We start from the raw sequence: 27,103 nt of genomic DNA, 5'->3' as shown, positions 1-27,103 counted from the left end.
GCCTAGCACCTTTCTATAATGTTGTAGAAACATGCATATAGTCTTCAACACCAAACTGTGGGGGCAACCTCTGCATGTTCTTAAATTGACTGTAACATCACAATACCATCATCACACTACATAATCTGTATGCCCAAACAATAATATAACATGCCCAAATCTATCATCACACTACATAATTTGTATGCCCAAACAATAATATAACATGCCCAAATCTATCATATCAAATGGCACATGTAATTTAGCCTTGAAGGCTAAAATCTTCTCCTTATTAGTACCTATGAGCAATATGTCATCAACGTATAAAACGATGACCCAAAAACAACCTTTACTCCTCTTTGTATAGAGGGTACTCTCAATTGGTTTGGTGCAAAAATCATTTACTATGTATATGTTTATCTTCTCATTCCATGCTATGGGAGCCCACTTAAGGCCATATAAAGCTTTTCTTAACTTGCATACTTTAGACTCTTGCCCCTTCTCAATAAAACCACGAGGCTAAGATACATAAACCTCCTCATGAAAATCACCATGAAAGAAGGCCGTCTTGATATCTAACTAATGTACATTCCAACCATGACATGGCTGTCAATGCAATAATATCCCTGATTGTAGTCATACGAGACGCAGGTGTAAACATCTCATTGTAATCTATGCCCTTCTCCTAAGCATAACCCTTTGCAACAAGCCTTGCCCTATAATGGTCACAACGCTACCATCAGCTTTAAAAATTATTATGACACTCATACAATGTAGTTAATGAAAGGTGTAATGAAGAAACTTATCTTACTTTAAACTTACTTTAAAAATTATTATGACACTCATACAATGTAGTTAATGAAAGGTGTAATGAAGAAACTTACTTTAAACAGGATAACTATAAAGAACCATCATCCGATACCTCAAGTGGATTATCTGCTAGAGACAAGCTCAAAGGAGGATAAGTCTTTAGTAAAATTGACCTAATATTCGATTACTATTAGGTCTACATGGATGAAGAATACCTTTAGAACCTAAATTGGCCACTGTGAGTTTTTATTTATGCCATTTAGTTTGACTAATACTTGGGCTACTTTAAATAGAAAATGATGCATAGAATATTTTGATGCCCCTGAAATATTTTTGTGCCTTTCTTTAAATCCTTTGTTCCACAATTAAGGGCAATTATAAACTCAAGCAAGAGAGAATGTATTTTAAGCCCTCTCTAAAAGTAGTATTCTACCCTCTTAGATATTTGAGGGATGCCTAGATTATCTTTGTAACATGCCAAATTATGTATCATGGGTGATGCCATTATAAAAAATATTAATACATTCGAGGTATCTTTGGGGCCTCCAGCATTTCTTACAACTAGTCTATATGTTAAGGTGATTCCTCGAGTCCTTATGCCTGATAAACATGTGTGTGGTGATGTTTTTCTATGGAATATGTGTTGGATTTACCAAATTATTTGTTAGATATTTTATAGGTAAGGAGGACTTGGAAGATTGAGTTGGATGCACATTTGGAAGGCATTCACAATTTTGAACAAGCTTTGTAAATATGTGCAAGCTTATGCACACGTCTCTATTTATTTTTACAAGCCTAAACTTAAAAGCAAACATTTTGGGAATATTTGAACTTTTATATTTTGTATAGCATGAAAAGCTTTTATCCTAGCCTCGAGTACTTGGCATTGCTTTAAGAGAAGGTGAAAAAAACTATTGAGCTTCTAAAGAGAGAATATCATATAGCCTTTTGGGCATTCTTGTTGAAGGCGCATCACGATTGCTTTTTTGACTACTTCATGTACATTAATTTGCAAGTCATAAAAAAGAGACTAGCTAAGGTGGGTAAGAATCCTCTCCTTCCTGAAATTTGTGCATGATTTTTTTCCTGCATGGACACACTGGCAGTGTGAGTAGGAGGAAAACTCTTGCCTTGGAGAAGCTATTGAAAGGTGAGTAGGGGGTGGGCTCTAGGGAATCTGGTCTAATTAAAAAATGGGGGGATCCAAAAGAGATCCAAAAGCAAAGGGGTTTTGGGGAGGCAAGAAGGACTCACTATGTTTGACATCGACAATAGCAGATAGAGCAAGATGCAAGGGGTTTATAAGAATGGTCTTAAAGCGACCTCGAGGAGAGAAGAGGGAAACATGTTTCGTAATCGGCAATGGTGGGGTGCATGCCAGTGGTGTATCCACATTGTCAACAAGGGGTTGGTGGGATAGGGAACAGAAGCATACCTTGAGAGGGGTTAAGAGACTAGAAAAGGGCATTGGAATGAGTTCTTAGATAGGGAGAAGATAGATGGCAAGAGGATTGTACTACCTTCCATCACTTCTATTGCTTCTATCATTTTCTAGGAAGACTACCTTTTTCCAAAACCCCTCATTTCATCCTCATTTGTTTCTTATGCCTATTTAGTTCAAAAATTGCTACTAACTTTTGTGAATTTAACCACTTGAAATTCCATGAGAAGATAATCATGTGGTGAGGATATGATGAAAGACCTTGCCTCCTTAATGAATAAATTGAGGTTGAGAGATACATTTGCTAACTAGAGAAACATCTTAACATCTTAATAGAATGTGGAAAAGAACATTGCCTTACATTTTGCTTTACACACAAGTAATCAAATTGTCATGCTTACTTGATAATACTTGAGAATTCACTTAATCACACAGCTTACAAGTAGAGAACCACCTTCAAAGTGCATTGTAAAAAGAAACAACTCTCTCTCTCTCTCTCTCTCTCTCTCTCTCTCTCTCTATCACACACACACACACACAGAGTAGAAGTACAAAATAAATTGATCTCTCTCTCTCTCTCTCTCTCTCTCTCTCTCTCTCTCTCTCTCTCTCTCTCTCTCTCTCTCTCCCTCCCCATTGATTAGTCTCTCTAGATCACTAAGTTGACGTAAAGCCTCTCTCCTCTCCTCCTCCCCTCTCATACACACATGCATGCAAGCACGCATATGCGTGCGCGTGCACACACACACACACACATGCAAGAGCACACGTACGTACACACACATGCATGCTCTGTCTCTCTCTCTCTCTCTCTCTCTCACACACACACACACACACGTGCACGATGCATGCATGCACGCGCGCATGCACGCACACACACACACACACACACACACACACACACACACACACTCACATCATGAGTAGGAAAAAAATTGTTTAAATTTACTCTCCAATGTATAATGGAAGGACAAGAAAAGCAAAGCTCACATTCTCTCGTAATCTCTAGGGGTGATTTGAGCTAGTAAGAATCAAGCTTGAGAACCAATGGGATGTTATAAGGGAGAGTTTTCATAGAGTGCTTTAAAAGGGAGAGATTCATAGAAGCAAATGCTTTTAAAAAAATGGAGAAGTTAGAACACTTAAGAAGTACACAAAGAAGGGCACAACAAAGAAGGGCAAAGCTGAGCATGAGCACATATAAGAAAAGCTCACACAATCAGTTATGAGTATTTCCAAGGTTAAGAGGTCAAGTTACAAAAGGAAGCCATCTTGAGGGGGGATGGAGGTCACACCATGAAGAAAATGAGATCAAATGTGCATTAAGGTTATGGGATGGGTTGAGGAGTGTGGTATAGACCACCAACTTAATTGGTGACTCTACAATTCTTTCTTATTTCACCAACGGTTCCCAACTTAACATTGAGGGTGCTCAGGTGAATCATGGCAGATGTGAACTTGAGCTCCCACAGATTGCCATCAGAGGAGTCGAGGTTGGATCCAAACTGGCTGCCTAGGTTGGTGTGGAGGTCTTGGTCGGACGTGAGGAGACCACGGTTAGCAGCCAAATTGGAGAAATAGTTGTTATCAAATGTGAAAGGTGTCGACGGGTCCAAAGGTACCGTTGTCTGGGGATCTGCATTTGGTGGACATACTTGCCTTAGCTCGGCTCTGTACTGTGGATCTAGTGTGGGATCATTCAATGCTACCCTACTCGAGAATGAAGAGCAATGGGCCCTTCCTATTGTGTGTGCACCTATCACAAAACAATTTTCGCAATAATTAATCATTTTTTGGGAAATTTTGAAATGCTTGAAGCTTTGTTCTAATTTTGAAATGCTTGAAGCTTTGTTCTAATTTTTTGCATGGAAAAAATCAAATGCCTTTAATTAGCATCCACAAAAAAATAAAAGCAAGTAAAATGAGAGATAGTTTGCAAGTCTTCTTTACACACTAGGAGTAACATCATAAGAAACCCCTCATTTTTTAAAAACTATTTACCACTAAAATTCTATTCATATTTTGTTGCACCTCATACTAAGAGAAATATTATATCATTTTTCATAGTTCCTCACCCGAACAAATAAAAAATTGACTTGGGAGACCCTGGCTCTTTTTGATAGGTGAAATTTTCATTCACCTTATTTCCTAGCTATAAAGTTTCTAACTTTGATGCCCAAGATGGCACTCTTTTTTCAAACATTGTCTTGTTGAAATCGGGCGAGCTTTATTCCCTAAAGGTAACCCTAATATGCACACCAAGACCTTCCATATCTACATCTTGAAAGAAAAGCACAAGACACAAGAGAAGAAGAAGATAACTTTTATTTATCAACAAATGTGTAGATAGGAGTTAGAACATGCTAGAAATAGGCTGGCCTCTATTCTTATCAAAAGGGTCCTAAAAATAAATACATGAGATTGGACTATGGTTTTAACCACATAATATCCAATTTATCCAACATGCCTCACTATACCATTGAAATGTAAATGCAATTTTGAGTAGCCTAAAAAATAATTTTTGATAGCAAGAAATTAGACGACAATCTTGCCTCTTGCTATTCCCCCACTGATCATCACAACAAATTTTTTAAGCTTACAATTGTAGAATGTAAGAAAATGGGTAGGCTTGTGGTATACTTCTCATGCCTAAGGACACAATTTTTAACCCCACAATCAATAAAGTGCATGTTATTTGACACATGCTAATATTCTCCTATCAAGTGTCATTGCCTAGCACAAGAGGAAAACTCCTTGCATTCAACAAAGAAGGGTGCCAATTCGCTACCAACAACATGGGGACAAGTTGTTGTCTTAGGTGTCTTTGATAGAATAGTTCTCCCTCACTCACGACCTCAAAGACTAAACTCAAAGCATCGAAACAACACGCAATAAAACAAGTGATCTATTACATAAAAAATTCTCCCTTTAACATTTTAAACATTACAATGCCTCCACACTATGTCATGTCTCTTTCAAATACCCATAACATATGATAAATTCTAATCATAGAGGCCTTTGTGTCCTTGGGCCTAAAGAAACCTTTTTAGCCCTCCAAAGCAAAAAAGAAGTCTGTCAAGATCGTTTCATCAAAATGCTTATGGTGCTCCAAAACATGAGGTGAAGTTCATGGTGCTTCTGGAGTAATCCTATATTTCAAATCTAGTAAATCTAAAAAGAAAGATATACTACTTTGTAAAAGAGAAGATTGAAATCCAAACCTAAAGATGCTTTCAAAAGATTGTTTTAATGAACTTTGCTCCAGAAGCACCATGAACATGTAGTGAAGTTCATGGTGCTTCTGGAGTAAGCCTATATTTCAAACCTAGTAAATCTAAAAAGAAAAATATACTACTTTGTAAAAGTGAAGAATGAAATGGAAACCTAAAGATGCTTTCAAAAGATTATTCTAACGAACTTTACCTAAGCAAGTTTTGCCATTATCTTTAAAAGATCACATTATTTTAAGTTCATGAGTTGATGAGAATGATAGTTACTTTGTGTTTTGGGTTTTAAGAAAGTATGTTTTAAATCTAGGATAATGCTCCTTGTCATTTAAAATGGCTAATGAACCAAGTTTGAGTGTGAAATTCACTTTCCCAATCAACACCTTTAAGCCAAATGGCTTGTATCCTCTTCCATTTTCTAGGCATTCCTTACATATGAGCAATCCCATGCTTAAAAAGAGGTTGTCCACCTTCCCTTACATATGAGCAATTCCATGCTCAAAAAGAGGTTTTCCACCTTCCATCATCATTCAAGGAGGAGAATGCCACATTGCATCAAGAGCTTGATGAGGCCAAATGAGAGACAACATGTGGGGCCTTAGAAGGAAATAGATGCCACAAAGGAAGAAATTGAGGACACCTCCAAATGGGTGGAGTTTGTAAAGAAATAGAAATCAATCCACCCCTCCAAATGGGTGGATGTTACAAAGAAATAGAAATCAATCCACAATGCTATCATGATATCATGATCATTCTTGAGGAAGAGAAGTATCACCAATCCAAGGCTCTGCATCGTGTGAGAGTGATGAGCTTGCAAATAGACAACTCCCCAAAAGAGGATGGTGAAACATTATGTAAGCAAATAGGTATCACTCACACCCCATTCATAGATGCTTTGGCAAGCTGGAAAGGACTTGACGAGGAGAGGGCCTCTCCTCCTCAAGTTCAAAGCTATGAAGTCCTTTTTGGCCTTCTTGAAAAGAGGGTCACCAAGATATATCTTGGAGATCACCTCACACCCCTACAAGTGGAGCATAGAGGAAAGCTCAGATGATTCAGTGCATGGAAGCTCGAACATTTTTTAGCATCACCCTAAATAGGGAAACTTAATTTTCCATTTCTATAGATAGCCACTTGGAAGTGCAATGGCACCTTATGGCTAGATCCAAGAGAATTTACTTGGCAGGTCATCATCTTCTACACAAAGAAACATTAGAGCCTCAAGAGAGGTTTGCCACATGTTGAAGGGTATGAATATAGAGGGGAGCCTAAGAAATGTTGTGGAGTCTGGGGTCCAAGGGGCTCACAAACCTCTTCCAAAAGGATGAGGAGGACCACTATATGTGGATGTGTCTATGCCTACCAACAAGGGATTAGGTTGTATGCTATTTTTCACTAGGTATATCTAGCTACACCTAGAGTTCTCTAGTGGATGGGCCATCCTTGGCACTATATACTAATATTATGGAGTTTTCTAAGTTGGGGGACATTCTCCTCCATGGGAAATTCAATGCACAAACTGAGAGAAATCAGGTCATGCTCTTTGACTTTGATAGGGATACCCCATCATCTTGCATGTCTTGGATCCTAGGGGCATGGATAGTCAGACGCTTAGATGACTCCTATAATGCCAACTTATTTGGTAGGTATTTCTTGGGGATGGGTGCTGCACATGGGATCATCATATGCTTTCCACATAAATGGATTTACTATTGGATTGGCTTCCTACATTTAACCCACACATCCTTGACTTCTCCATCTCCCCCCCCCCAATCTATTGGTGCATCACACATGTACTTACCATTTCACTATCTCATGTACATAACCCCCTTATAGACCCATTTTTGCCTACACACAGATCTGCTTCCACCACCATTACTTAGATAATGTTTATTAAGGTCATCTTGAGTTCCAACTTTCCACTCCTGATCTTTTTGCCCCGCTATCATCACGACCCAACTCATCTCACCACCTTTTTGCATACCTCTTTTCGTAATACAACCTGTATCTCTTTCCCCTCTACACACACTTGTCTACTACCACTAAGCCTCAATGTGAACCCTTGCCTCAACATAGTAAGTACAAATGATGAGTGCAAAACCACATTCCTACTCATCTTATGCGATAATGTAATGGCATAAATCACTAAGCACCGGTGTTAACCACTTTGATTAACATGGTCTAACTTGTCCTACTTTTGTAAGGTGCTCATCATCTTACCTTAATATGATGGAAATATATCTTTTGGAAGATGGTGTTAAAACATATAAAGCAGTCTTACTATGTGCTTTAATGCCAAATCGGGAAGTCTTGAACTTCATATATATACTTGCTTAGGGTAGTAATTTAGTGCCATGGACCATTTTTGAGTATGGCCAAGCGTGAACACTAACCACTTCTTAGTTGGCAAATGGCTACTTTTGGGAGTCATTTATGAAGGGTGTAGGGGGTTTCATAAAAGTGAAGACTTTTTTTAATTCCCACTTACCTTTTTAGGAAAATGCCCATAACTCCCCAATTTAAAATTTAAAAAATATTCCCTCTACACAAGGAAACTTAAATTTCCCTTTTAAAAAAAAGTCAGTGAAACCCTTGTTTCACGGCGTGTCTCCCTAACTTTCACGTTGTGAAAGTTTCCCACATGAAAGAAATAAATCCGTGGAATGCCCACTTTCACATCATGAACCAACTTTCACGTCCTGCACCAAGGATTTCACTGACGTAACGAGAACATGTGAACATGTTAATAACATATGTTAATAACACAAAAAATCTTGTGATCACATGTTATATTCACAAAGCTTTCACAAGGGCCTAAAAAAATTATCTTTGTCGGGCATAAAAAATCTTCTTAGGTGGCCACTGACCTGCTATTATGTGAAGATGGTAACATGAGAACATGTGAATAGCTTATTCCCATGTGTAGCCAAGCTTTTAAGGGGTTCCCAAATGGCAAGTGACCTGTTATTTTGTGAATGGTAACATGAGAACATATGAATAACTTGTTCACATGTGTTATTATCACAAAAAATCTTGTGATCACGTGAATATTAAATCCCTGTCCTGCACTCACATCGTGAAAGTTTCCCACGTGAAATACCTGTTTCACGCATGATACATTTATGGTGTTAAAGTTCCCTGACTTTTACAGCATGAAAAAGGTCCGTGAAGTAGAAAAAAATAAATCACGCGTGAGATGCATTTCATGTTATGAAAGGGTCCTGTACTTTTGGCATGAAAAGGGTCCGGGGGGAAAAGAGTATAGAAAACAGTCCTATGTGGAGACTCGTATAGTATAGAAAACAGTCCTATGTGGAGACTCGTATCTCCTAAACTGTGAGTCCGATGAACATGTTCTAGTACTCATCGGAAAGCCTGCATTGAGCTCTTCAAAATTAGTCTTAAGCATCCGAGGGTAAAATCCATTGTTTTGGCCTCTAACCACCAGCCTCAAAATTTAACCTGAAAATTGAGGCAAAAAATGGGCCTTGAAGCACTAAAAATCGCCCGAAAAAGACCGTGCACCATACTCAAGCTACTTTTTGAGTGTCTAAATGATAAAATCACGAAAAAGTCAGAGACAAAGTTGTAGTACTCCAAAAATAATACAACTTTCTCATACAACCTTTTTTTAAATACCTTTTGGAACACATTAAAAAATGGTCTGCAAGACATGAAAAATCTTTTTGGAAAAAAAATTCATCTTGAGACAGTGATGGAAAATAGGTTTTGAAACCTCCTTTTCCATATGGGATGCTAATAGCGTGTACTTTTTTCGAAAAAGTTTACCCTAAGAGGGTGTTCACGTGCTTTTGAGACCTTGACTTCCATTTGGGACACCAGTGGCACATACTCTTTTTGGAAAAAATATATCTAAGAGGTCGTTCAAATGCGTTTAGTGCCTAAGCTATTTAAGGCACATGGACTCTCGTTTAAGTCAATGAAGGGTGCGCCAGACCTCCTGAGGCCACGAGCTATAAGAAAACTTAAATAGAAAAAAAAGCACGTGTGCTTGCTCATTAAGGAGCAATTGGCAACATCAAGATATGGCAACGATAAAGGGATTACATGGGCCCACACCCAAATTGAACCCAATGGTTGAAATCTTCCAGCCATTGAGATCCATGTCCCAAATGTACCTCCCAATACCATTTGCTATGCCGACAACAAGTGTGTGTAGAACCTTCTTCTGGTCTATCCTTCCACTTGAACCTCTTTCTCTTTCTGAGTGTGCTTACTTTTTCCCACTTGACTAAACACTCATGTTGTACAAAGTGCCGAGTTCTTTTCTCTTGGAAATCCAAGACTTTTTCTGGTTCGTGTGGTAAGGATTGGGGCTCGATAAGTTTTACTAGGATCTCTTGATTGACAAGATTATCATCATCACCCAACTTTTTTTTAGTCTACTAACGTGAAAAATTAGATGAGCTTTAGAGTGTTCTGGTAAAACTAGCTTATAAGCAACACTACCGACTTTTTTAAGTATTGTAAATGGACCACAATACCTTGGAGATAGCTTCCGACTTCTCCCCGTTTTCAAAGATTTGAGGTGTGTGAGAATCTTTAAAAACACTTTATCACCTTCCTCAAAGATGATTTGTCTACGATCTTTGTCTGCATAACGTTTAGCACGGTCTTGTGCTCTCTTAACATTATCTTTTGCGATTTTTGTCATCTCCTGGAGATCTTGAAGAAAATCTTTAACCTTTTGTATCTTTTCTTTCTCGAGTCCAACGGCCACTCAAGCTTATGGTTGAAAACCATACATCAACATAAATGGACTAAGTCCTGTTGTTGAATGTTTGGAACTATTATAAGCAAATTCCAATATGGGTAAATAATCTTTCCAATTGGTTTACTTTTTTGTTATATATGCTTGTCGTATGTCTTCCAAGACTTGGTTGATTCTCTTGGTTTGACCATTGCTTTGAGGATGATCAGCCGTACTCATACTTAACATAGTGTCCAATCTCTTGAACACAGCATGCCAAAAATGGATGTTAAACTTTGTATCTCTATCACTAATTATATCGGCATGTAAGTCATATAGTCGATAGATATTTTCAATGAATAGCCTTGCTAACTTAGGCATAGTCACTCTCGTTTTTGTCGGAATAAACCGACACATTTTTGTCAACCTATCTATGATAACCCAAATTGAATCGTGGCCTCTGTTTGTTTTAGGTAATCCAATTATAAAGTCTATTGAGATACTCTCCCACTTGCCATTTGGGATCTCTAGTGGACTTAGTAAACCACCTACCTTTAGGCATTTTGCTTTATTGACCTAGCACTTTTGGCAATTTAAGACAGTCTTGGACGTCTTTACTTAAGCCAGACCAACATAATTGTCTCTTAACTAGTGCATATGTCTTCCGTATTCTAGGATGACCATCACTCGGACTATCATGACATTCATATAAAATATGGCACCTAATGTCTGAGTCTGAAGGTATACATACTCTACCTTTGTAAAGTAGGTAACCATTATCAATGGAAAAATTCTTCCAACGATTTCCTTCATCCCGCAAGTGACATGTTTCCTTGACACATCTCTCGAGACTTACTGCTAGTGGAAGTGTCTATCTCATTAACGGGGATATCTTTATTTTTAATCAAGAGATCCCTCTTCTCTATGACACTCCACACATGGGCATAATGCGGATCATCAACGCACTTCCCCTTAAAGTGATTCCAAAAAATCACTCTTAATTTGAGTAAAACTCAACTCATTAACCATGGGCATGTGACTCAATGAATTGGCTACCACATTGTAACGTCCTTTTCTATATCTTAGTTGAAAGTCAAACTCTTAGAGCAACTCTGCCCATCGAGCTTTGCGTCCTTTCAACTCTTTTTAACTAGATAGCCATTTGATACTCCCATGATCGAGGACTATCTCAAATCTGGCACCATGTAAATAATGCCTCCACTTCTTTAAGGCATGAATTATAGCATATAACTCCCTTTCATAAGCTGAATAATTTTGTTGAGGTCTGTCCAACTTTTTACTTTCAAATGCAATAGGTTTCCCCACTTGTAAGAGGACTGCTCCTACTGCATCATTACTAGCATTTGTCTCTACCACAAAGGGCTGATTTGGATTGACAACTTGGAGAATGGGAGCTGTAGCTATAGCTACCTTAATTTTTTCAAAACTTCTTTGCTGGGAATCTCCACAAACAAAGGTCTTTTACGAAGAATTCACATTTACTTTCTTTGGCATAAAGTGAATGCTTCCTAAGTAACTCAAATACTTGCCATAGTGTTCGAGATGTTCTTTCATAGTGTGACTATAGATCAGGATATCATCTAGGAAAACCATGACAAATTTTCTTGAATAAGGTTTCAAGCCACTATCCATGAGTGTCATGAATGTGGTCGGAGCATTAGTTAAACTGAAGGGCATGACTAAAAACTCATATAGTGACCAAACTTAGTTCGAAAAGTAGTCTTTGGACATCCGCTTCCCGAATTCTCACTTGATGATACCCGGATCATAAATCAATTTTCGTAAAGTACTTTGCCCCTTGGAGTTGATCAAACAACTCATCTATTTGTGACAAAGGATACTTATTCTTAATCGTGATTTGATTCAAACCACGATAGTTTACGCATAGTCGCATAGACCCATCTTTTTTCTTCACCAATAGAATTGGTGAAGCCCAAGGTGAAGCGTTTGGTCGAATAAATCCACTTTTAAGGTATTCCTTTAGCTGCCATTCTACTTCTTGTGCTTTCTTAAAACTAAGCCTATAAGGAGGCTTACTTATTGGCTTTGAGCCAGCTATTACTTCCATTGGATGCTTAATACTCGCGGACATAAGATAATCCTTCCGATAATTCATTTGGAAACACATCTTTAAACTGTTGTAACAATTGCTTTAAGGATTCATTGACTTTTTTTATTATTAACATGCTTTGATTGAAAAGAAGTCATGTAAACACTATGCTCACTCAAACCTCTTATGTTTTCACAAGTGGAAAAGGAAATGACATCATCAAAACTCATGTACTACAAAAAGATGTTTTTAACTTCATTAGCTTGTACAAGGTGATTGAGTTCCATGGAGCATATAAGAGGTGAGGAGGGTACATCATGTTCACCTTACAAGTGCACTTTCTTTACCATCTACTTCAAATTCAAAAGAATTATGCAATTAACTTCTAGACAAAGATGGACTAATGTGATATAACCACTCTCGATCTAGAATAACATCCGCTTGAGTGATATGCATAACTTGAAAATCCAAATGCATCTCATGACCTTTAATGACTAATGGAACATCACGAACTACTGTATCCCATACAAAGAAACCACATACTTATGGTCACTTGGGCTTTGTGGCAACTTTAATTTCTTGATGACTAAAGTATAGTTCAAGAAATTGTGTGTGGCACTATCATCAATCATAACTCGTACCTTATGACCTTTAACATGACCATGCATTCGAACCAACTCATGTGGTCCAAATATTGGCACCCACATTGATGACGTGACACAACACACATGAGTAGAATCAACATGATAAACTTGAAGCCCTTTAAACTTAAGTCTCTAGAGGGAGCATTTGAATAGTGTGCACTTGCTTTTCTTTACTTTGATCCCCTTGATTTTTCTCATTTTCTTTTAGCTTAGGACACTGTAGTTTAGTATGGCCCTTTTCCATGCAATGAAAACATAAGTTTTCTTTTTTAGCTCTTTCAAAATCTTCATGGTTCAAAAAATTTTGTGGTTCTTTAGTCTTCTTAGATTGGTCATTCTTTTGGTTAGGTCCCTTTGTTTTATTTTGACATTGATGCTTGAAACCCTCAGACACACTAGATGTCCATTGTGCATTCTACGTATGCTTTTTCTTTTCGACAGTGTCATCGACGGTGTCCATTGTGCATTCTACGTATGCTTTTTCTTTTCGACAGTGTCATCGAAAATCTGAGCAAACTTAATTGCTTCTTCTAAAGTTTTCCTCCGCAAATAAATCCATAATTTTTTTGAAAGTCGTCCATTCCTTTCAACTTGAGAATGATTTCTCGATAATTGGAGATATACTGAGTCAATGTGAGATTTCTCATCTCACAATTGTCCCATGCTTCCTAATTACGATCCATCTCATTCTCTGGAAGAAATTCTTTCATGAATGCACTTTCAAATTCAGTGCATGTAGTAGGCCGATTTTCGGACTCCAAGCTCATCCACCACTTGTGTGCTGTACCTTCTAGAGTTAGGCTCGCTTTAAGTGCGCGTATCTCCTTTGGAGGAGTGTGATGCAATCCATGCAAATCCTAGCACTTTTGTAAAAAAGTGTTGACCACATTCTTATTGTATTCCTTCTCCTTCCCAAAGTCGGAGGTTTCAGATCTTTTAGAATAGTAGCAGCATCTCTAGAGTGAGATGACTGACATTCGTGTTGCCTCCCTCCCACTAAAGCACTTATAGTGGTATAAACTTGTATGTTATCCTTTAACTCCTGAAGTGGTAAAGTTTTGGCAAACAATGGGCATAGGATTGCAATTGAATTAATTTGAGTCTACATTGAGATTTCGTTGCAAATACAAACGAGATGCCGTCAATTTTTTTGCTAAAAGCACATATGCATTACACTTGGGGTTAATTTTGGATGCTCAAGGATGAAAATTGATGTGGTTCATACTTTTGAATGGTTCCGAGGCATTGCAAATGCAAAGGGAAGGAGTGGATAGCAAGTGGAGACAATTTTGACAATTTTTGGCTGCAATATAAAACCCTAATTCAGTCCAAAAGGGTTGGGGATGTTTTCAAGTGGTTTACATAGACTTATTCTACCCCCCACCAAGGGCTACAATTGGAGCCCTCAAATGCTCCGTTGTTCCAACACCGTTTTGCATCTCCAATGGACAAGTCTCACTATAAGGCAAAAGTGGGCCTAGTAAAAAACAAGAAGTTAAATATGAGATTTGAGCATATGGGTACGTAGGACATTCCATTAGCTTATTGACAAACCAAAAAGTTCTTAATTTTGACACCATTGACTTGGTTGAACAACAATAGTTGACTAGTCAGAGGAATGTTGCCAAACCAATCAAACTTGGTCAAAGTGTTGACATGGATGCGTAGTGCTTGCTTTAAGCATTCCATCAAGCTAAAGATTTTTAAAATCGAATTTTGTTTGGTCAAGATTTGGTCACTTTTGAGTTTTGGTTGACTTTTCAAAAAGTCCAAACAAAAAATAGTACATAGTTGACCAAGTCAAAGGCAATTACATAGGTGGTTAGAGCATTCAAACACCTCTCTATAGAGCCCAAGAACACGCAATTTGGAGTTCAGGAACCTATTCAACCAAAAATCGTAATTCTTGGAAAGCCATGGGAAGATGGCTATAGCACCAACACCGACAATGGCTATAGCACTAACAATGACAATGGGTTTTACACCAATGAAGAAGCTTACATTGAGAAGCATACCTTCAATGAGAGGAGTCATAGCCTTGAAGATCCCACATACATAGGGGGCGACGTGGAAGAGGTGGTCTATGCTTATGATTCTCAAGGATATTGGGATGGTGTGGATTTTGGTGGCAATGCATATGCCTATGATGATTGTGATGGCTATGCCTATGATGATCATGCCTATGAATGCATATGCCTATGACGACCGTGATGGCTATGCCTATGATGACCATGATGGCATATGCCTATGATGACCATGATGCCTATGCCTATGATGACCATGATGCATATTTCTACGATGATCATGATGCATATGCCTACGATGTTCATGGCCACAAGCCTATGAACCCTTTGTTAGCATTGCTCATGCAAACACAACATTTATCACTCAAGCTCACTTTGCAACTAGGAGATTGGGATCAAAGTTCTATGCTTGGAAAGGGGAACTTACCTCCATATTCAATGCAACAAGGTGAAACTTATGTGTTTGGTGTGCCTATGCATCAAAGTGGTGCATATGGGACAAGTGTGTTGGGGATGCCGATGCAACAAGGTGGGTCAAATGTATTTGGTATGCCTATGCATCAAGTTGATACATATGGATCAAGTATGCCTATGTATGGTTCCTCTTTAATGCATATATGCAATCTACGATACCCTTCATCCTTGTCTATTAATGAGCCACATTGTCAAACACTCTTCTCTTCAAAAGGAGTGATTGGAGAAAGGCAATACAGAATGCTTGATGGGTGAAGCCACGATAAGGAGGATCAATGTATGTGAATTGTTGGTGCTGACTCCTCTTGGCTTCCCTATTTCTTTGCATGGGAATAGAAGGTCTGTTATACACTCAATGTTGCTAGATTTGGACTTTGCTAAAAGTAATAGAGGGTCTCCATTAACTTTCACATTTAGTCAATGCATGGAGTCTGATTATGTGGGCCTTTTATGAACACATTATGGGTGTTGAATTGGAGGAGATGCTTGCTGTAATTTTTGGACAGCAAGTAGATGAAGATACTTTGTTGTCGGATCTTTCTCGAAAAGTCACCAATGTATCCGTGGTCTTTTCCTTTTAGTGGGAGAGATATAACTTGAGCATACAAACTCCAAAGGGGGCCATGAATCTTATGTATTATATATCGAGACTCCCACATGTGACATACCGTTGTTGGAAAGCCCTTGAAAAGTAGATTCTAAATCTGCCACCTCATATAAATTAGGAGTTTGTATGCTTAAGTTATGTCTTCTCCACTAAATTCCAATGATTATGTCATCCATATTACATGTCAAAATCGTTGGAATCTGCCTTTTAGTGGGGAAAATACATAACTACCACAAAAAAGGCAGATTCAAATGATTTTGACATCCATGTTACATGTCACAATCATTGGAAGCTAGAATCTGCCTTTTAGTGGGACTATGTTACATGGATGTCACAATCGTTCGAATTTGCCTTTTAGTGGGGAAGACATAACTTGAGCATATGAACTCCAAAGGAGGCCGTGAATCTTATATATCATAGACCCGCCCATGTGAGATATCATTATTTTAGAAAGCCCTTAAAAAGTGATTCTAAAGCTACCACCTCCGATAAATTAGAAGTTCGCATGCTCAAGTTATGTCTTCCCTACTAAAAGGCACATTCCAATGATTGTGACATCCATGTTACATGTCACAATCATTGGAATCTGCCATTTAGTAGGGAAGACATAACTACTACTAAAAGGTAGATTCGAAAGATTGTGACATCCATGTTACATGTCACAATTGTTGGAGTCTAGAATCTGTCTTTTAGTGGGGAAGACATATTCCAGATTCCAATTATTGTGACATATAACATGGATGTCACAATCATTGGAATCTACCTTTTAGTAGGGAAGACATAACTTGAGCATACAAAGTCCAAATTTGTCAGAAGTGGTAGATTTATGATATGCTTTGCAAGGGATTTTCAATGGTATGCCACATGTGGGGATCTTGATGTAAGACACATAAGGTTCACCACAGCTCCCTTTTTCCTAGCAAAGTCATGGCATGGCTCTTCTTAGAGGGACCTTTTCTTAGTCCAAATGTTTCCTAGTGGCATTCAGAGAATAACACCATATTGGGGAATATGGGAATTTCCCACAAGTTTGGGACACGTGGTCAAAAGTTTAGATTAACCATAACTTGAACACCCCTAATCCAAAATGAGCGCTTTATAGCTCTTTAGATTCCATTTTTCAAGCGCTTTCCAACGATAGGTCATATGATAGGGTTTTGAGAAACTTACAAACATGTTATCCATGTCCCCCTTTTTTAAGTATTCAAAAATGGGAATTGGGAAATTCCCAAATTCACTAATATGGTGTTGAATGCTCACACTGGAGTTTAGCGTGGCTCTCTGTAGGTGGGTAGGAGGTTGTGGCAAACCATGTTCTCATGGTAACCATGTGGTACATCGATTTATATTGGGTATTCACTTGCATAGGCCATAGTCCAATGCCTTATCACAAACTTTCTTTAGGTAGGGGATGATGGTATGGTCACCTCCACCAAGGTTGCATAGAGAGTCATCAACTTTCTTATTCTTGGAACTTTCTTTAGGTAGGGGATGATGGTAGGGTCACCTACACCAAGGTTGCACAGAGAGTCATCATTCATCCCTACCACAATTGGAGCTTGAGGACCATTGATTCAATGTTATATAACAAGGATTTGTTTGGGCAAGCTGATTATCTATGACCTCCTTCTCGGTAGAGAGCCATGAAAGAATATCCGGGTAGAGAGCCACGAAAGGACATGGTCCTTAGCTCTTGAGCCGTGAAAGGACATGGAAGGATATCCTCCTCCTAGGCAAAGAGCCACAAAAGGACATGGTCCCTAGCGCCTGAGCCCTAGATGGATTTAATGGAGACCCTCACTTGTGAATTGGTTCTTCCTTTGAGGATACATTTATAACCAAACTTTTTGCATGCTTGGGCCTTTCTTTGGCTCGCCCTCTCTTGCCATCGATGATACAATGCATGTTATGGAACCTTTTTACCAACAAGCAAGCACTAGCTTAGGGCTTACACACATTCTATGGGCTAGATTTGCCCGAGTCTAGACTAGCCCAGTGTTTAGTCTACTTTTAGGTGCCCCTATTCTCTTCCTCTGGAACCTTGCTCAAAAAGGCCTTATGATTGAGGCTAGCGATTGGTAGTTGAACCGGCCTCTTGCTCCACGAGTCTCAATGTCAGTACCTTTGGGATTACCGAAAGGCACAACAAGTTTGGCGGTGGTGGATCCTACATCTCTTTACAAGATTTCCCAAGTAGTTACTTGGGGGTACTCATGTGGATCATGGAGGCAACTCCAACCCTCCCCTAAACAGACCTCTACATGGAGGATGGTGATGACACCACTCTCCAACTTTCACATTTAAGGATCACTACCATCACAACATCTAAGGCCCTAGTGTCCCCTTGAAACCCCACCTCCTGATACCGTCACACACTGACCAGAGGTTGGAGACGATCATTAGTAGCATCAGAGCCTAACATATTTAATGGTGTGTACAATTTAGTGTGTGCACTATAGGCGAGGCCTAGGTTGGAGACAATCATTAGTAGCATCGGAGCCTGACATATTTAATGGTGTGTACAATTTAGTGTGTGCACTATAGGGAGGCGAGGCCTTAAAGGGCACCCTTGACCCTCCCCAATAGAGAGCATCAACTACATTTGGATGGACATTATCCACACCTTGGGATCGTTTTGAGAGGACACCCTAGTCTCTACTACTGGAGGGCTCCTCCAATAGAGACTATTAGCTACAAGGACACCAAGATTATTGAGAGGACACCCTAGTCTCTACTGGAGGGCACCCTTGCCCCTCCAGTATAGACTATTAGTTGCTACAAAGGACACTAGGGTTGTTGGCAGGAGACTCAAACCATATGTGGTAATGGTGTGTGACCTTTTTGTAAATTTGTAGTCGTGGTGGACAGTTCCTCACTAGTGGGGATTGTAACATCACTTGACACTACAAGCTCATGGCTTTCCCTCCTCCCCCCAGGATATAGTCTCCCTCCATGAGCAACCAACTAGGGTGGGAGCAACCCCTTTTCTTTTTTTTTGAGCACTTTACCTCTACAAAAGGTATCTCTACAGAGGGTTGTAAATTCTACGAAGGCTTGTAGTCCCCAGGTTGGGGGACATTTTTTGTTAGCTATTAGAAGAACTTTTTTTAAGGGAAAAAAAGCTTAGCCTAGGCTTAGAATGAACGCTATGGTACCCTTCTAAATAAGGGGCATTTATCCTTCAAAAGAAGAGAAGATAAAGTTTGTCCATTAAAAGAAAGCCAAAATTTTGGGGGAAAAAAAGACACTTTTATCCCTCCAATGTCTCCACAAAGAAATGGAGGTTACATATGAGCCCTTCTAATGAAACTTTGAGTTTTCCATCAAAAGAAAGTGTTATTTCAAGGCAAGCCAAAATTCTAATCCGTTTCAAGGTGAGCCGTGCTACATGTGGATTTTCCTAGGATTGTGGGAGAGCCTACGTTAATGAATGAAGTGGGCCAATTGGTTTTAAGGTGACCCATTGAGAACCATAAAAAATACATTACAAGACTTGGCTCTAGATCCCACCTTGAAGTGGGCTCTACACACATGAGACAAAAGAATATTAGAACAAATATGTAGGTACATTGATTATTTTTGAAGGCTACTGTGATGCTTGACCCACCACACTATCCAAGAACAACACTCAAAAAGTTACACATAATGAAATAACTAATTGAATCTCCAAGGGCCACATTCAAGCAACAAAAATATGAAGGAGAGGTTGAGATCAATAAGATGACGGTACCTGAGAGAGTGATCATTTCATCTTGTGAGAGTCCATGGGAGAGGAATATTTGTGTCAACACGGGTGTGGTCAAAGTTGGCAAGGGCAAGCTCACTGTGGCAGCAAGGGCAGAGGACATCTTGCCATCCCTCCTCCCAGTCGGCACTTGCCACATTGGACCTCCAGTCTACATACACAACTTTGCTTAACATCTAATTTAAAACCTAAAGTCACATGATAGTAATCAATCAATGGCTTGTTTTACTATGCTAAAAAGGAGCAAAAATTAAAGCCAATGTGAGCTTAAGAATAGAATTATCTATGAATGTGAAGTGGAGTTCAATATCAAATTAGTAGGGCATGGTCTAAGTGTAAGACTAGATATTGAAGTATTAATTGGGTTTATTACCTTAGCTATGCCTAAAAAGGAGCAGAAATTATCTATGAATTGTGAAGTGGAGTTCAATATCAAATTAGTAGGGCATAAGACTAGAAATTGAAGTATTAATTGGGTTTATTACCTTGGCTACTACGACGGATTGCCCAACATCATGTGATAAAGAACTAAGAGCAAAATTGAAGTGATTCTCACACTTGCCTTACTGGATAAGGTGAATTTTATTGCCAAGCTATGGCATTTTCTAAAGATTGGGCCAAACGTAAGAACAAGAGAAAAAAATCAAGAGGAAAAATTGTGACAAACATTATTAAGAGGAAGGGTAAAAAATAGGGCAATTAAAATAATTGAGAGAAAGAGAAAAAATTAGGGCAATAATTATGGTTTGAAAATGCGTTAGCAAATCTAGAAGACAACTTTGGCAATAATTATGGTTTGAAAATGCGTTAGCAAATCTAGAAAATAACTGTTGCATAAAATCAAGGGATAAGATCAAGAACCAGGTGGAAAATTCTCTAGAGGAAAAGCAAAAAATCAAGTGATTAATCATGACAATAATAAAGAAAACAATAATTAAGTGCAAGTTATGATAATAAAGAATCAGTAGTTCAATTAAAAATCAAGTGAATAATTAAGAGACGAAAATCTAAGATAATTATGGAGCATTGATCTGAGGGTGAGAATAATTATAGAATTCAAGAGTGTAACATTAGGGTAAGAATAATGATTGATTAATGGTCTTGAAGCTACAGTAGGATAAGAATAATTGTCGATTAATGGTGTTCGGATAAGGATAAAACTACAGTATTGATCTTAGAAGTAGAGGGATTGAGCTTAGGATAAGGAAAATTATAGTATATTGACCTTAGGATAGGAATTAATTTACCAGAACGACTGAGTCCCGGGCTGCAAGAGCAACAATGTCAGCACAGGAGACAACCCCTGGGCACACAGCTTCCACTGCAGCTTTGGCTTCGTCTATCACTTCAAACCCTCTCACCGTCTGGTTTGGAACAGCAGCTTTCTCCACCAGCGGCAAGCCTGGCGCATTATCCAGCAGTATCGAGCCATCACACCCCTGCATTTTTTTGTGAACTTGTCTGTGTGAGAACATTAATCACGGTTGCTTCATCTTAATCTACCCTCATTGAAACCAATTAAGAGGCTCTGGCATAATTATAATGCAAATGCACTACCTGTACCTAGCTTGATACGAGCTTTCTTAACCTTAATCACCCATGATCATTGTGACTAATCAAAGAGATTTTGAGCTGATTATGATGCAAACGCGCTAGTGGTAGCTTGCTTTGATTAGTGTATGCTGGACCTTAAACATCTCTCATTCTAACTAAACAGAAGATTATGACATAATCTACCCTCATTAAAACCAATTAAGAGGCTCTGGCACAACCTGTACTTAGCTTGATAAGAGCTTTCTTAACCTTAATTAGAGGCTCTCTCTCTCTCTCTCTCTCTCTCTCTCTCTCTCACTCAGAGACACACATACACACAGGTATGTCCAGGTATCATTTCTACATGGTATCAGAGCTAACATACCTGGACAAAGCAATCATGAAACACCAAGCGCACAAGAGAGGCAGCTATGGTGGGGTCTGCTTGGAAGGCATCAGTGACCACTTGGGTTACTATGGCCTCTGCACTTGGGCAGCTCAAAGCATAGAAACCCACAAATTGAGAGAGAGCTCCATGCTTTTCCAGAGAAAGCAAAAGCAGGAGAGAAAGCAACAATGCAGTATTATGGGAGAAGGCCATGCTGCAGTATAGTGAGAAAGAAGAACCAGTGTTGAAAGAAAGAGTGAGCGCTTGTTAATAAACAAAACAAGGGATTTGGTGGAGCTATAATGCTGTACAGTGTACACATCACTAAACACACTCTAATTAAAACCTTAATTATTTCTCTAAGATAAGATGGTGAGAGTGAATTGTCCTCATGATTGGCAAATGTTGACCTTTGATTCCAAGGTCCTTAATACAAATTGTACTCGAAAAGGGTAGTTGTGCTGCGTGCATTTGGCCTGTTTGGATTAGCTAGTACTTAATCATAATGCTAATTTTTTAACTCAAAATAGATAGTATTTAGCATTAATCTATTTGTTAGGATAATCACAAATGTTACCCTAGAAATTAGAATGCAAGTTGTGAATTTCGACTTGGAGTACACTGAGTTTCATTTAATGAGTCCCCATTTAAACTCCTTTGACCGTACAATACACCTCTTGGGCCGTCTCCCCTATCCAATAAGTGTGTAGTGTGGTGGTGACTCTTACAAGATGCAATGAGCATACATGCATGATGGCCTTTCTGTGCCATACATCAACATTGAACCTTTAATCATGGTATTCTCAATGAGTTTCTAAAGGCCTTACCACACTTGGCCACTTCGTTATTGCTCGTCCCTTAGCTCATTCTCTCATCCACTCTGCATTCAAGCCTGTAATGATGAAAGACCATTGGTTGAATCTGATAGGGTCTGTTAACGTGTTTACACACTTGACCCGCCACAAACTCATTCCCTTACCTACATTGCATTCAAATGTGTAAAGGAGCTTCGTGGGTTGTAGCCTAGTGATAGGGCCCTCACCTCCCTAAATGGAAGTGATACATTTGAATCTACTCACTCCCATAGCGGAAAGTGATGCCATGTAATTTCAGAACCCACTCTCTCACGAGAAAAAAGGTCGTTTCTTGCAACCAAACCACACACCTATAGCATATGCTACAGTGGCCATCCTCAATCATTGCACTTGACATAACTAAATTTTCCTCTCCTACATCGCAGTCAAGTGTGTAAAGGCCCTTCAAAGAAAGCATCATGCATGACCAACTTGAAAACTAGTACGATCATCAATAGCATGTGCTATTGTGGCAACATAGATTGCAATGAGTCAGCACCTCTTGAGTCCATGATTTCAATGTTAGGATCATTCCACATCTATTGCACCTTTTTGAGCCATTGAGCTAGAGATTAAGACCATTTTTATGCTTGAGAGAGCTATGGCTTGACTCCATGTCTTTGAGTGGGGACTAATAAGATACACCTAGATCATGAGTGGAGATTCTAGGCTAGACATGGATAGTTGTTGAGTCTTTGAGTAGATACACCTAGATCATAGGTGGGGATTATGTGCTAGGTATGGATAGTTGTTAAGTCCATTCCATCATGTTTGATATGGCACACGAAGAACCATCATTTTACATTCGTTGTCAATATAGTTCAAAGTTCGAATTGAGAAATATATCCCATGAGATGTAGTAAGCACACACAAAAAGAACCAAATCTAAAGTCATTTTCCTCTTCATGAAAGATTTGTTTGGATTGGAGCTATAAACATAAGATTTCATAAACTATACATATATGCCAATCTCTCCTAGATTTTCTTCAACCTATCCAAGCCAAACTATACCCCACTTATAGTTTTTTAAGTTGGAGCAAGGCTATACATTACTTTATTCTTTTAAAGAAACTACAATAATTATATGGAGATATGGGTATTAGGTAGCCTTAGTATATTAACCCTAAGACTTGCTTAAGATAAAGGAGAGATAAAGACGAGATCATCATACTCCTTTAAATAGGTATTCGACTGATGGTGGCTTTTTTTGTGGCTTTTACTGTTGATGGTTCTTATCTGGTCAAACTTATATTCACTATGATGTGTAACAATTTGAATAAAAGGTCCTCATCCTTTTCCTTCATTTTTTTAAATGAAGTCATTTCTAGGCGATACTAAGAGGTAAACTTGTACACAGTCTATTCTCATCATAATCTTTGACAACAAAGGACATAAAAACTCAAAGTTTACTTCATGATCAAGGCCACAACATTTATGCACAACTATGCTCACCCTCAACACCTTTGATGGCTATTCCTGAGACAATGGACTTAATGAGATAAAACATGAAAAATGGATGTGTACTATTAGGACCCCAACATTTAAGAACGAGAGTGTTCCCCTCTCCATGAAAGAGTTGAAAAATGGATGTGTACTATTAGGAATCCAACATTTAAGAACAAGAGTGCTCCCCTCTCCCTGCAAGAGTTGACCTCCAAAAACCTTTGATGAGACATGATACATGATGGCTAGAACACATGCTATCTTAAATATTTAATACATCCAAAGTAAAGCAACCAACGATGCAAAGAAGTATAGTGAATTTGTTTTTATTGAGTCATGAGGACTCACAATGCTAAACAACCATATGAAGGCTATGAAGTTTATGATATTGGCTTGCAACCTAATAGTGCTCTAATTTTAGTTTAAAGTTTTACCAATAGCCTAGTATCCATCTTCTATGCATCAACCCAATTTGATTTCCCTTATACAACCAACAAGTTTGAAATGATTCTCACTCCAGGTGGAAAATAGGCTAACATTTACCAGTACTCATTTTGCATGCAATAAAATAGTACTTGTGTTTTATTAAAATAGCCTATGCAATATATAGTGAAGGATGTAGAAGGGTAAGAAGGGCGCCAAGTGTCTCCATGAGCAAAAGTATCCAATTTTTTGTTGCATGTGGAAGTACTTAAGTGTAACCATGTCCATGCAACATAAAATGCTCAATGCAACCTACCACTCTCCAAGCACCACGTGGTACTATGCTATTCTATGAATGGAATGGAGCACTCCAAGAACCACCTAGTAGGAATATGCTATTGTATGTACTAACTTAAATGGAGTGGAGCACTCCATGCATTCTAAAAAGCAAAGTGCAAAGAGAACTATTACTCATGTGAAGATTACGACACTATTAAAGATGCATATAGTTGAAGAGAGACAAAGGAATTGGTTATTGTTACATTAATGCTACTTTAGTATTGCTTTATTTTTATCAATTATTATTGTGCCACTAATCTAAGTATTCATATTAAATTAAGAGGATTGATAATTCTTGTACATTAGGGGTGTTTTGTGACCTCAAATAGGCCCTCAAATAAATCCCATTTCTCGAAAATATTTATGGGTGGAAGCATGTTAACATGCTATGCTTTTTTGTGTTCAGGCACCTCACTTTTCTCCTTTATGAAGTAAACCGACACTTTCCTAGTGTGGGTTTCAATGAATGTTACATAGTACCTGCAACCTGCAATTGTTGCAGTCTTGGTTGGTCCCCATACATCTGAATGTATGACATCTATTGGCCTTGCACTGACATGCTTTTCATGTGGGAAAGCATGTTTGGCCTACTTAGCAAGCTGACATGGTTCACATACTTTGTGTATACCATCAACCTTAAACTTTGGCAAACCTGCAACAATATTTTGGGCCTACATAGACTTCAACCGTTGTACATTCACATGACCAATGCGCTTGTGCCATATGTCAATATCTATTGACACTTGTTCCATGCACAAACATAGCTGCCTTTACTTTAGGAATGTTCACATCCAACCAAAGTAAACATCTTGCCATTTCTGTTACCCTTTGCAACCAAGCAGCGACACTAATTTTTGAAGTCTTCCACACAACATCCTTAAGGATTAAGCCTCACTTGCATACCCTGCTCAACCATCTGTCCAATAGAAACCAGGTTCTTTTTGTAATATTTGGAATATGAAGTACGTTTGCCAATTACATAATTTTTCCATCTCGCATAGACAATGGCACTTTACCAACATGCGCAATGGGGTGTGCAGTATCATCACCTATTTCTACATAACCTAGTTTTTACATTTTTTGCATGCCTCTAAACCAATCAACATGAATGGTCATGTGGTTAGAGACACCAGAATCCACATGCCATGTATCTTGAGATCTTGAAACATCTCCTGTTATGGAACTGAGCATGTGCTGCATCATAAACAACTGCTCACTTTTGTTATCACCTCCCTGTTTACTAGATGATGGATAGTTGCCGTGCTGTAACTTTCCACTTTTAATGTCATTATGCTTTTTATAGCACTCCTTTGCCATGTGACCTTGTTTGCCACAATAATAGCACTCTATACTATTTCTATTCTGATTCTTTGCCAACCACCTCGGCCTCTTTGGATTCGCAGGCCTGCCTCTAGACTGGCCTCTTCCACCTATGTATGATTGCTATTGTGAATCATTGGACTGTTGTCTAGAATTCTAATTTCCTTGTCGGCCGCTAGCTTGGTCTCGACCATGACCTCTACCTCTCTCTCTACTTGAAGTAGAGTAAAAGGCCTGTTCTGATGTGTTCTTGCTTTGTGAGTGAAGAAGATTCCTCACCTAGTGACTTTTCCTCTATTATTAGCATAGTCACCAAGTCCTAAATGTTGGGAATATTCTCCCTGACTACAATGGAGGTCTTGAATGGCTTGTGCTCTTTGCCAAGACCATTCAAACAAACACTCACCAAATCATCATCTTCCACCGATACATTGATGGACCCAAGGGATTCAACAATGCCCTTGATCTTTAAAGCATACTCATTGTTGGTAAGACATGCTTTTCTTTTTCATAGTATGCAACTCTTGTTTTAGCTGCAATTTTCTCAACTTTGTGTTGGTATGGAACACTTGTAGGTTCTACCACGCAACTGTTGGAGTGTTGGCATCATGTATGTTCCCTATCATCCTGTTTGTGACACTAATTGAAATCCAATACATGACTTTCCTTGCACCAAGTTCTACCACGCAATTGCTAGAGTGTTGGAATCCTGTATATGTGCCCTATCATTGTGTCTGTGACACTAATTAAAAGCCAATACATGACTTTCCTTGCACTCTGGTTCTAATCCTTGAATGCCTTTGTCTGCTAGAGTGGCATTCTCTTTAGACAACTTAGGAGGCCCTCATTGTCTTCTTCGACATAGTCCCAAAATCCTTTACTTATTATAAGGAAATTGGTCATTCGAAACTTCTAGGCATGGAAGTTGTTCTTGTCTAGCTTCTCATTGAAAATCTAATTGATTCTGTCACTAGACATGTTTTCCTATAAAAAATAAAAAAACTACAACATACAATTTCTGTATGTAACTTGTAACACAGCAATGTCTTTTGTCTACTGCAGTGGTACTT

The 27,103-nt window shown here is 38.7% G+C and overlaps 1 protein-coding gene across 2 annotated transcripts; it reads right to left on the bottom strand.

The window, feature by feature from the left end:
- Positions 1-3,303: 3,303 nt before the first annotated feature.
- Positions 3,304-21,938, bottom strand: LOC147638439 (peroxidase 5-like). Of its 2 annotated transcripts, none has more exons than XM_086795653.1 (4): positions 21,652-21,938; positions 20,981-21,172; positions 19,719-19,884; positions 3,304-3,986 (listed from the first exon to the last, which is right to left on the bottom strand). In XM_086795653.1, exons 1-4 carry the CDS (start codon positions 21,865-21,867, stop codon positions 3,598-3,600), a joined length of 963 nt encoding a protein of 320 aa, XP_086651779.1. In that variant the 5' UTR covers positions 21,868-21,938; the 3' UTR covers positions 3,304-3,597. The 2 variants fall into 2 exon arrangements, with proteins under 2 accessions (XP_086651779.1, XP_086651785.1); XM_086795659.1 differs by having other exon boundaries at positions 3,304-3,866.
- Between the last annotated feature and the right edge of the window lie 5,165 nt (positions 21,939-27,103).

The sequence above is a fragment of the Cibotium barometz genome, chromosome 5, assembly GCF_041138505.1.
Source record: "Cibotium barometz isolate CiBa-2024 chromosome 5, ASM4113850v1, whole genome shotgun sequence".
Classification (NCBI taxonomy): domain Eukaryota; kingdom Viridiplantae; phylum Streptophyta; class Polypodiopsida; order Cyatheales; family Cibotiaceae; genus Cibotium; species Cibotium barometz.
Note: the sequence above shows the minus strand (reverse complement) of the source record. Positions and strands in the feature narration are given on the sequence as shown.